Below are 12,274 nucleotides of genomic sequence, written 5' to 3'. Positions count from 1 at the left end.
GGGCTACAACATAGAAAACAATGCAAATCCACCCGTTCACGCACCTAAATGGGCCCCACGTGGGCCATACCATAGAAAACAATGCAAATCCATCCGTTCACGCACCTCAGTGGGCCCCATGTGGGCCATACCACAAAAAAAAAATCTATATCCACAGAGATATTGAAAAAGAAATGAAAAAAAATTATAAAGATAAAAAAACGCATAATAACCGGCATTTTAAAAGGGAAAAAATAAGAAAAACTCAAAATACTAAGTTATTTTCATTGTACATCGAAAGAAATTCAAAAAAAAGGAGCGTGCATACTTATTTTTGTCTCAAGATGAGATTGAATTAATGAAATATGCAAAAGTTCAAGCTCCACAGCCGATCGCAATTGGAATAGGGGAAATCCGATTTCTCTGTCATTTCTTCTCCATTGTTGATGAAACTGCACCAAATGGAGCTCCTTGTAGTCTCCAACAATCGGCTAAAGAAGCCCCTTTGAAGGACCTTTCGATTGCAAGATTGAAGAGGGGGAGAGGAAGCAGCGTCAGGCATCGGGTTAGGGCCGGCTGTCGAATACTGTTCGAATAGAGGGTTTATATATATATATATATATATATATATAACTTAAAGTTATTGCTGTGGTATGAGTTCACCACCATTTATGGCAGTGTAAAAAAAATAAAATAAAATCAAAACAGGTAACGCACGCTACCTGCGATACACGCTACCCTTCCGTAGCATATGCTACAACCCCTGTAGCATGCGCTACATGGGATATACGCTACTGTACACGCTACGTAGCATTTTTGGAGCTCTATGCTACCTACGCTACCGAAAACACTACTCTTACTATAGCTTTTAAGATTAAAACTGTGGATTGAAGTGATTTGAGCGAATGGAATCTCCGAGGGCCTTTTTTTTTTCCAAAAAATTGAAAAAGCAGTATTTATGCCTTTTTCTGATTTCTAGTTCTAATGCTTGATTGTGATGTGTAAACATTAGAGACATAATCATATTAAACAATTCACTAGATAACTCGATACAACATTCTCACCAAAGAGTGGACCGTTACACTACCATAAACATGTTCAAAACAAAAAATGAATATATATTTGAAATATTTATATTATTCTTGATTTTCTAGATATTTTTTTTTCAGAATTTTTCGGGCAAAAGAAAATTTTCAACCGTTACGGGGGTCGTTATGGTCGTTATGCTCCCGTATCGGCCGTTATGGCCTATAACTGTATCGGTAATGGTGGTGACCGTTATGGCCACCATCACCGATACTGAATACCTTGCTCAACATGTCAAAACCAAAGAATTTGAGTTCAATCCCCAGCAAAGTTGCCTCTTTGTTTACATCAATTTTGATGGGTATGAAAATTCCATAGACATTGCCATTGCCACTGCCACTGCCACATACAAATATAAATGGAGAAGTGTGCATATAGTTGAAAGGTTTTTATTAAATCTTTTATTGATTTGAGTTCTTATTACATTCTAGGCTGTAATCTGGCACTAGCCCTTAATTACATAGAATAACTTTCGATTTTAAGGCCCTCCAAAAAAAAAAAAAAAAACCCTGATTTTAAGGCAATAACAAGGAAATTATGATACATGTAATAATAATAGAAAGAAAATAATGAATGCAATGCAAAGGATGCATGTAGTATTGAGTATAGTTCCTGATACTTAGAGCGTAACTCGGATAGTCCATAGGATGTCTGCCTCACATGGTGAGATGAAAGGTATAAGATCACTGTCTTAATAATAATCTCTCTAATATAGAATCCTTCATGTCATTAATTTAAGATGGATGGATGCGGAGATGTGGCAATATGTGTGTTCTGCCTATGTACATCCGAGACAGGGAGCATTGAGCCATCTCTATGAAGGAGAATGCATCACGGCATAGTGGAAGGCAAGCAACCTCTCAACTGTCATCTCTCAAGAGGGTGCAGGCAACAAACAGAAGAGCCTTTGCGACTTGTTGCTATGAGGGCTCAAGCAGGTGATTGAACAATGCATGTTTATGATCTTTCATGAAACTCATCCTGCCGTCTTATGAAGGAATTGCACTGGTCGCACCCTGTTGATTATTCCACTAGGCGCAGGAATGCATGTGGCTTGGGAATTTTAGTTTTCCCTATGCACGGGAAGGAGGCACCGTATAGGCTTTTTACCTGAAAAGAGGGACATGCCTTTGGGGGGTTTTTGAAGGGATTTCTCAAAGAGAACTTCAGGAGCTGAAATCTCTTAAGTGCTTTAAATGAACCGCTACGAGGATATGTATGGGCAGTGTCCAGAAGGTTCATATGCTTCTTAGACATGTGTTGTGCTCTAACTGCCTGAAGGAACCAGCAAGTGATAGCTGTCTCACACTAACATGCTAGCTCAACACATGGCTGAAGGAACCAACAGGTGATGGATGTCTCGCACTAATAAGCTAGCTTGACGCATGGTGTGCTCACATTGGATGTAGAAACCTTGTATGGCCAGCTGGCAAGTACATGTGGCGCCCTAGGTCCACTGCTTCGAAACAACCAATGCCCCTTCCTATGGGATGTCACGAGCTGGGATGCAACCCACTCCACACCAGTTGGCTTGCCCATTTCGCTCAAGAATAAATTTGGTAAGATAATCCTAGCTCGTTGATTGCTGACCCATTACATGGAAAGTCCAAATTGACTATAAATGTCTCCACTGATTAATTTGGCCATCCACAGTGGACCCCACCATAGATTGTCTGCGTTTCTCAAGAATTACTTTAATTAGACTATTCTAGTCACTTGTTCCACAGTCAATAAAATGAAGGATCCATATCTATTGTAAAAAATGTCTAATCAAAGCATAGGACCTAGCTTTGATTGCTGATGTCTTACAGGAATTTCTTTGAGTGGATGGACTGGCCATCATGTCTCATAAGAATCAGTTTGAGTGGACCGTCCATCATTTGCTTGTGAACCATTTTATTGCTTATCGAGCTCAAGATCGCCTTCCCAACAGAATTGGTCTAATCAGGATTTGAAGAATTTCCTTTTTTTGTCCCTAATCTTTTGCTTCACGAATTTTGGCCATTTTGCTAATTGCCTAATTCATGAATCAAGAAAATGGTGCTACTCCAAACAGCTCAAGGTCCTCAACAACACACTTTGTGAATTATTCAATTAAAAGATTGCCAAATTCATGAATTAGTTGTTGAACTAAATCATATCTTAGTGAATCGGTTATGCTGGAAAAAGTTGGAGACTGAATTTTACTTGGACATGTGTTGAGTAAAAAGGTGTAAATCTGTTTCTCTAAAATCCAAAATTTGGCAAGGTAGTTGTAATCATCATAGCCCACCCCAGGTAATTGAGGTAAGGATTAGATGACGGCGACTTGTAAATTAAATAAATAAAAATGGTGGTGCTCCAAACAGCTCAAGGTCCTCAACAGCACACTGAATTATGTAATTAAAAGATTGCCAAATTCATGAATTCGGACAACCTTCAAAAAAGGAGGATGATTCTCCTGAATGTTTGCTTAATGTGCTATCAGGGCGAGGAAACGGTGGATCATCTTTTCATTCATTGCTTGTTTGCAAAATGTTTGTGGGATTGCTTTTTTGGCTTGTTCAAGGAAGCATGGCTGTCGCCAAGCTCTATTGATCGGTTTATGTCGGCATGGCATGGTGGAGGTAAAAGGGAAAAGATTGGAAAAAGAAAGTGTGGCATTTAAGTTCAGTAGCAGGTTTATGGTTCCTATGGTTATAAAGGAATGATCGATGCTTTAGGAATTGGAAAGGGGATGCATTGGAGGTTTCTAGAAGGGCAAAACCACATGCACTGGATTGGACGATTGTGTCGAAAGTTATTTCCCAATTCCTGATCAGTTGGCTTGAGTTGTAATTTTTCCATTTCTTTGGTTTTCGTTTCTTGTATTTTGGCTTTGGCCATTCATTAATTAATTTAAAGAAAATCATGAATTGATCGTTGAACCAAATAGTCCCTTAGTGAATAGGTTATGCTAGAAAAAATCGGCGACTCAATTTCACTTGGACGTGTTGAGTTAAAAGGTGTAATCTGTTTCTCTAAAATTCAAAAATTGGCAAGGTAGTTGAAATCATCATAACCCACCCCAGGTAATTGGGATAAGGATTAGATGACGACGACATGTAAATTAAAAAATAAAATAAAATCAGAACAGAACTTTAGCATTCAAACTCGAAAGAATCATTTGAATACTTGACTGCATTTCAAGTCGAGTTGGACTTTTGCCTATTCATAGTGTCTAGAGTTGAAGTTTCTACAGCTTGTCACATGGTGCATACTAGTAAAATGCTCATGCATGAAGTATACATACAGTAATTTACTTGAGTTTTGAGGTTTAAATAGTTTGATTTTGACAGATTGTTAAAGTCATCCTATTATTTGATCAATGATGATCGTTGAGATTAAGGTTTGCCAGCCACGGAATGTACGAAGATGGAGTCTGTGGCTTGGAGGGCTTCTTAAACTGAGCTTAGATGGTAGTTCTTTAGGTTCTCACAACAAGTTTGGTGATGGGCTGCTTAATCGGGGTTGCTGGAAGTATGCTAAAAGTTGCTTTTGATTCTTCAATCAGTGTTAAATTCTGACAAATGTCAATTTGGCATTATTTAAGTGTATGTGTGTTCTTGTTTCTTCTATTATGGTCCTCTAGTGGGAGATTCTTCAGCTTAATCAGATGGGTTAGTTGTGTTGTCAAGTCTCCTCAGAGAATAGAGAAATACTTGAAAAGCTTCATAGTCTGTGCTTTGCGAGAGATTTCTTTTTAATCATGTTAATGCCATGCGCTTAGTTTTGTTAGAATGTTCGGAAACATTAGAATATGTTCTCAGAGAGTCTGCTATAGTTGCGGATGAACTAAGCTAAGGTGTGAGTGGAGCATTTTATGAATCGAGCATGGCATTGCATCGGGGCTGTCAATGGGCTGGGCCAGGGGTTGGCTTCGGCCCATATTTTGAACCAGTTGTGCTGGTCCTTCTCAACATTTTCAGTTTGCTTAGCCTGGCCCCAGCCCATCAACAGCGCTAAATGCATCTTGCATCTTGCTCCTATTAATAGAAGCATTATTAAAAAATGAAGAAGTGAAAAAGAAGTAAAAAGAAAGATAAGTTTGCAGACAAGTTTTTTTTTTTTTCTTTGCAAAATTGTTTAATGGATAAACAAAGCTGCAGAAGGACGCACGAGGGGAAACTAAATCAGGTTACCTGTCATGGCACTGTTTAATAAGGATTCCCCACTGTATTTGACATGCAACAGGTTGAGAAATTGGAATAGTGTACATCTTTCTTTTTATCAATGAATTTCTTGTTGTTTGTTTAGAAAAGATGAATGCTATGTTTGTCAAATGCTGCATGGTTGCTGTTGCAAATGATCAAAGAAAGTATCCAGTGCCTAAGTTATCAAGCACTCAATCTTGGTACGGTTGGCAAGCATGTACGGAATCCAGACTGTTCATCTATTGTAGCTTGCTGTGGATAGGCAAACCACAAATGACATCAGTCGGATGATCCTAGGCATCAGTTGGTGGATTTTTGCCCATTGAACTCTACGAGTGTTGGTTGGACTCTTTCCTAACTGCCATTTGTGATCCGCTAGAGTCTTACAATCAGTGATTAGGATCACCTGACTGGTTCATCTCATCCATAGGAGGGTACTCAATCTCCTTACATGTGGCAAAAATGTAAGGATCCAGACTGGTCAGCTACTGTACCTTGTCATGGATAGGCTGTATGAAATGGTACTGGTCACCTATCTTGGGCATCAATTGGAGGATTTTTGCCCATTGAACTCTGAGCATCAATTTGTGCATCCTTTCATGCACTGGAAACTAGACATGGATTATGCTTTCAATGTTTACATGTTATTTTGTCATCACCACAATATATTTTTATGATGACATATGATGGTATAAGAATTGAAAATTGGATATTTCATCTATTCTTGGGACACTTTCGTATTAAGCACTCAGCTGAATGAAAATACTCCTGTTCTTTGCAGCCGCCCTACTGCATTGCAGGAAAGGACAAGGGACAGTGATGAGGATGAACTCCAAGACAGAGATTATGATGTAGCGGCACTAGCAAATAATCTAAGCCAGGCTTTTAGGTACAACATGTATGAAAATGAAGAGACAGAAGAGGTATTGACTAACACATCTCCATATCTGCTTAAACAGTGAACCAGCTGGTTTTTATCAATGAATGCACATTTAACTTCCAGTTTTGTGTTTGTTACGTGGGTTATGTTATTGTGCTGATTGTAGGTACATGGATCTCTCGAGCGTGATGACGAGGTAATGTTGCCACCAATTATTTAGTGGTTATGAAGGATATTACATCACATGTATGCATGAATATATGTTTGTGCATTCCAGTAAGCAGCTGAGCACATGCAATGCACCTCAAGAACTATTAAAACAAACCAAAAACATGGAAAACCATTAAAACAAATAGCGAATGCATTTCCAATTTTTTTGGTCTCTCTCTCTCTCTCTCTCTCTCTCTCTATATATATATATATATATATATGTTTATATGAAGATGGTTTCTTTTGTTATTAGTAATAATTATCTTTTGAAATTGGTCGTTTGTGGCACTTCTGTAGGTCTGCATACATTAAAACAAATAGCGAATGCATTTCCAATTTTTTTGGTCTCTCTCTCTCTCTCTCTCTCTCTATATATATATATATATATATATATATCTCTCTCTCTCTCTCTCTATATATATATATATATATATATGTATATATGAAGATGGTTTCTTTTGTTATTAGTAATAATTATCTTTTGAAATTGGTCGTTTGTGGCACTTCTGTAGGTCTGCATATGTTACATGAGGTAATATTTTGAAAAGATAGATACAAATTATGTCAAGCAACAAACGATCCAAAACCTATAACAAGATTTCTCCTTCCCGCTATAGGATCCAGCACCTTTCTAGAGTCGAATTCTTTTGGATTTTAAAAAATGAAGGTGGGGGTTCTCCCGCTGCACAAACTGGCCTGTTCATAGTAAATGAAATTATGCAGTTTAGGAATGTTATCAATAGGGTTTATTCAAACGGGATGGTATGTCGTTAGAGTTCAAGTATTTAAAAGAAATTTAACTATATCATTTTATGTGTCTCAACAAGGATAGGGTGGAAACAGAGTTACAAGGGGATTCTTTGAACTATCACATTCCATTAGTGGTAATAATCATACGGTATTTTTCATGTGAAAACACAGGATGTATACTTTGATGATGAATCTGCGGAAGTTGTAATATCGTCGCTGAGGGTTGGGGATGACCAGGAGAGGTAATGTCGAAGCCATTGTCTTTGATCTCCTTGTTTGCTTCCCCACTGCGTAAAAGAACTGTTGCCTCAGTTATGTTGCTGTTGCTCATGACTGCAAATTTTCACAACTTGCTGCCTGATTTGGAAATCGATTGAGTCAACTCGGCTATGCTGTTGCTGGGCTTGAAGAATTGCTAGTCTCTAAGGGCCTGTTTGGCCAGACGGATCCCATGGGATTAGGAGGGATGGGATGGATTTTAAGGTAATGATGGCGGTGTCAGTGGATTGGTTTAAGATTCATGGGATTGCTATTTCCTGGGACAAGTTCACCGAGTCTGTTTGGCATGCCCGGCATATCCCGGGATTTTACATTCCAATCCCTTCCAATCCATCCAACCAAACATGCCCCAAGCACAATTGAACGGGATTAGGAGGGATTGCTATTTCCCGGGACAAGTTCACCGAGTCTGTTTGGCATGCCCGGCATATCCCGGGATTTTACATTCCAATCCCTTCCAATCCATCCAACCAAACATGCCCCAAGCACAATTGAACGGGATTAGGAGGGATGGGATCAATTTTAAGGTAATGATGGTGATGTCAGTGGATTGGTTTTAGATCCATGGGTTTGCTATATCCCGGGACAAGTTCATCTGGTCTGTTTGGCTCGTTTGGCATGTCCTGGGATTTTACCATCCCATCTCTCCTAATCCCTCTTAATCCGCCCGGCCAAACAGGCCCTAAGAGGTCGTCCAAGTTGACCGATGGGTTTTTTTTGAAAATTTTTTTCCACAAACAGATGATTCAGATTTGGAGATTGAAAAGACCAGTTTCCAACTTTATGTTGATTTTTGGAATATCAGTTCGTACTGCCCTGTAAATAGACAAAACAAACTGGTTTTTTTTTTTTTTTTTTCATTACTGATGTTTTTATTTCATGATGCAGCAGTTTGTTTACGAATTCGAACTGGTTTGCTTTCCAAGATGACAGAACTGCGAATGAATCTCTGAGCACTTCTCTCTCGGAGAGGATGGATGAGATTAGTCTTGGTGGCACAATGACAGTGGCTAATGGTGGCAGCGGTAGTGATGATGAGGTGGTGGTTGGAGTGGATGAGGAGCTAGTTGAGAGTGCGACTTCTGGGGCATCTGGATCTACTGAAAATGGTCACAAGAATGGGAGTGGTTTGAATCCTGACAATGAGCATTCTTTGGGATTATTAGAAAAGGCAAGCATTTCCAATGATCTGGGTTTCTTCAGGTTTGAGACAGCTGACAATGACGATCTGTTTGGTGACCGGCCACTGCCTGAGTGGGTCGGATGGAGAGAGTCGTCAGATTTTCAGGTTGGTGGTTCCGTCGGGAATCCATTCACTGACAATGTTGGGCCTGATTCTGATCCTTCTAGACTACAACAGGCATCGGGCCCCATAGCCGAGAATACTCCTTGCAATGGCAAGGTTGATGTTCCAAATGGTCTAGCAAGTGTGTCGGATTCCAGTGACGGACCGGTGGAGACCGACATGAGCCGCCGGATCGTGCCTTCGTTGTTTGAAGAGGATGTGGAATTCGTCGGCGTCGAGTTGGAGGGGACGGAGAAGGCAATGGACCAAGCCTTGAAAGAAGGCATTGTGGGGGAGGCTGGGCCACTGAAGAGGAGCCAATTCGTCAAGTCGCCAGAAAAGGGGAAATCCAGTGGGGATGATGCCGAGGTCGTGGAATTCAACGACAAGAATTACTGGCGTGTCGAGCAGGAAGTGGGCATTGTTCAGGAGTGAGTTTTCTTGTAACAGGATGGGCCGGCGCCCCTGAAGAGAATGGATCAAACAAATGAGTTGACACTGGGGTGGTGGCATTACTGGCCACCAGGGAAGCTTATGTACAGTATATTTTTCCCAGGAGGGATTGGAGAGTAAGGCCATGTTATTAAGATTGTTATGTTTGCTATTTTTGGTAGGGGCATTTCTCATTGTCGTTTCTGTTACTTTATTATTATTATTGTTCGAGCTTGTGTTGTGGCTGCCCTTAATGTAGCATTTTGTGATTGCTGACTCCTCTGTTTGCTTTGCTAGTGCTGATTGTTCCATGGTGCTTTCGTTTGTTTGAGATCCAGCTTGGTTCATTGGACTATCATTTTAGGCAGTGCTCTGGTTCCTGATGGAAAGCATGGACGCCTATTACAGGTGATCCGGCGGAGGTTGAGGTTCCTGATGGAAGCATGGACGCCGATTACAGGTGAATCTTGGATGGGTTTTATCCAGCGGAGGGTCAACTGCTCCCAATCTGACCTCAAGGGGAACTGATCCGCAGCTTGAAACTTACTCGAATACCTCTATAATACTCGATCCTTGACCAACCTAACCGATCCAAGGACCCTGACAAATCAAACTCCGGTTGGTTCAATTAGGCCCATGGCAGTGCACCGAGTGGATCATCATCATCCAAATGTTTGGTCCATCTATCGACCAAAACGGGTCTTGGGGGAATCCTGATGTTCCAGATTGTGACTCATCTCACCTCTCAGGGCTCTCCATACAGTGTTGGGGCCCAATCAACAGGGCCTATTGTTAGAGAACCCTGAACCACAGGTTGTGCAGGAAATGTGGTGAATCCAGAATGTCCAGATTGTGTGGCCTATTTGTGGCTGGGTTGTGGCCTGGGATGATTTTGCCACATTCAATTTAAAGACCGCTGGTCATCATCTCTTAAGCCTCACAATTTCTAGGCCAGCGTGCCGATTGGGCAGTGCTGTACGTGCAAGGACATTTCAGTATCAGAAATGATCCGTTGCTCTTAAGAGAGCTCTGAATTGTAGTATTAATTGGATATGGATGCTTGGATACTGCAATCGGCCAATCTGGGTTCCCCATTGGGTCTACCTTGCTTTTTATGGGCAACAATTTAAAATCTTACCCAATTGAACAGTTTTAAACCATTTGATCAATTGCCTGTAAAGTGGACGGTCAACAGCATTTATGGAAAAATTGAGAGCCATCTAATTGTTCGTGAATGGTGGTTATTGTTACAAAAGAATTCACAATCTCAGAGAATGGTAACAATCTGAACCATGGGATGGAAAATGAATGGGTTGGATCATCTGATCAGTGTGATTTTCAGGTTGTAACACTTGGGTGTATGATGAACCTAATCAACTGTCCGGGTCATCATCCAATTGGACAATCTAAGCATCCAGATGCAACTATGAGTGCGCTGGATTGTTTTCAATTTTAGTTGCTCAGAAGAGGGCGGACTCCTGTATCAGCTGTTGCAAAATCTAGAAAATGGCAGTCACTCATTCTCACGTGGCACTGATGTACAACCATCCAAATTAAGTGGGTCCCATTATGGATTAATCATATCTCTAGAATCATAATGATCAAGCTTTTGTGAAATTTCTGAACTTGGCTGATCATGGTTTGTAAATGCTATCGTAGCTAAAGCCAAACCAAGTCTCAGTGAGAGTTAAGGGCCTATTTGTTTACTCTGAAAAATATTAACTAACGCGGAATTGAGAAAATACTCCATGTTAAGTGTTGTTTATTAAAGCTGAATTCGATAAGTGCTATGTGATCCACGAATTCTCTTCCGAATAGTTTGCATAATACAAAACCCAACTTTTAACGTGTAGAACTTCTTTAGGCCCTGCCATGATTTGTGTTTGATCCACACCGTCCATCAACTTTTTCAGACCATTCTAGAACATGAGCCCAAAAATGAGACACATGTAAAACTCAAGTGGACCACACCATAGAAACTAACGAAAATTGAATAATTATTGTTGAAACTTTCCTAGGATCCAATGTGACGTTTATTTCCCATATAACCTCAGTCATACTCGGTGTCTGCATACTTCGGTGCTTTGGGTTATTGTTGTTCGGTCTGAATTGGAACCGCAATCTCAATTTAGGCACACCCGTGCTTGAGAAAAGGATCGCGAAAACCGCGACGAATAATTTTCTAGCACGCCCGATGGGACCCTTACTTTAGGCTACTAGTTTCTGTTGTCATAATGCAGAGAAGAAGTGGTAGGATTGCTGGAAACAAACCCACAACGCCAACGCACCTCCCCCAGGGGATGATGTGCAGGTTCGGGTACTTCCAAGCGAAATCAATTTGAATATTAACCTGACCGGAAACCAAGCATGACCGTCGACGACTCGCCCAATCCTTCTAGACAAGGTATCGATGATACTAAGGGATGTCCATATAAGCATTTGTTCACAACCCCAAGTGTAGGGTCGCGATGTAGTAATAATCTCGGTAAGACCGAGGTCGAATCCATAGGGACTGAACTTGTACATTTCTGAAATTAAGTAGAACTAGAACTAGAAGAAAATGTGAATCTAATTTTGAAGTAATTTAGAGAGTAATTGTGATTAAAGTAATTAAAGCTTGTAAATTTAAAGTTGGGAACTAGGGTTTAAGGATCCACTTGTAGCAATTATGGTGATACTATGCTTGATTCAAGGACACAACTGGAATCAAAGTCCTATCTTATCCAGTTGGAAGAAGAGATGGTCAGATTTCCAAACTTCTCATGAATCTAGTCATCAAAGAAGTAGAATTGGAAAGATTGGAAGGGATTCCGTACCTAACTATGCCCATGGGACGATGGCAAACAACAGGATTTACCAATCCATCAATCTCGAAATAGGAAAGGACAATATTCAAAGCCATCATAGATCTATTGTAATTTGTCACAACAAACCATTAAAAACTGAAAATATTCCTTATAATCAAACTGGAATCAAAGAGAGTTCAATATAAACATGAATCAAAGTAGTAGAAACATCCCATCATGCTACAAGCTTCACATCTTAGCCCTATTTAGAGGTTTAGCCAATCATAGACATGACTGAACCAAAGTCTCTTAAATAAAACATGAAAATAACCAAGGAAGAAGAGGAAAAATACTTGGCGATGACTGCTCCACCCTTTTGCTCCACTCCTCAAACTCTAGAAGATGCCTAGGAACA

General features: G+C 40.3%; 1 protein-coding gene across 3 annotated transcripts in view; it reads left to right on the top strand.

Moving 5' to 3' along the window:
- LOC131245949 (uncharacterized) overlaps nt 1–9,327 on the top strand; it is a 49,707-nt gene extending 40,380 nt beyond the window's left edge. For 2 of the 3 annotated variants that reach the window (XM_058245769.1, XM_058245771.1), the window contains 4 exons: nt 6,019–6,160; nt 6,284–6,313; nt 7,249–7,319; nt 8,245–9,327. In XM_058245769.1, the coding sequence (XP_058101752.1) occupies nt 6,019–6,160; nt 6,284–6,313; nt 7,249–7,319; nt 8,245–9,076 (1,075 nt within the window). In that variant the 3' untranslated portion in view covers nt 9,077–9,327. The remainder of the gene's footprint in view (nt 1–6,018; nt 6,161–6,283; nt 6,314–7,248; nt 7,320–8,244) is intronic. The other variant, XM_058245770.1, reaches the window with a different exon arrangement.
- Nucleotides 9,328–12,274: the final 2,947 nt, after the last annotated feature.

The sequence above is a fragment of the Magnolia sinica genome, chromosome 5, assembly GCF_029962835.1.
Source record: "Magnolia sinica isolate HGM2019 chromosome 5, MsV1, whole genome shotgun sequence".
Lineage (NCBI taxonomy): Eukaryota > Viridiplantae > Streptophyta > Magnoliopsida > Magnoliales > Magnoliaceae > Magnolia > Magnolia sinica.
The sequence above is the reverse complement of the archived record's forward strand: the minus strand, read 5'-3'. Positions and strand labels throughout refer to the sequence as shown.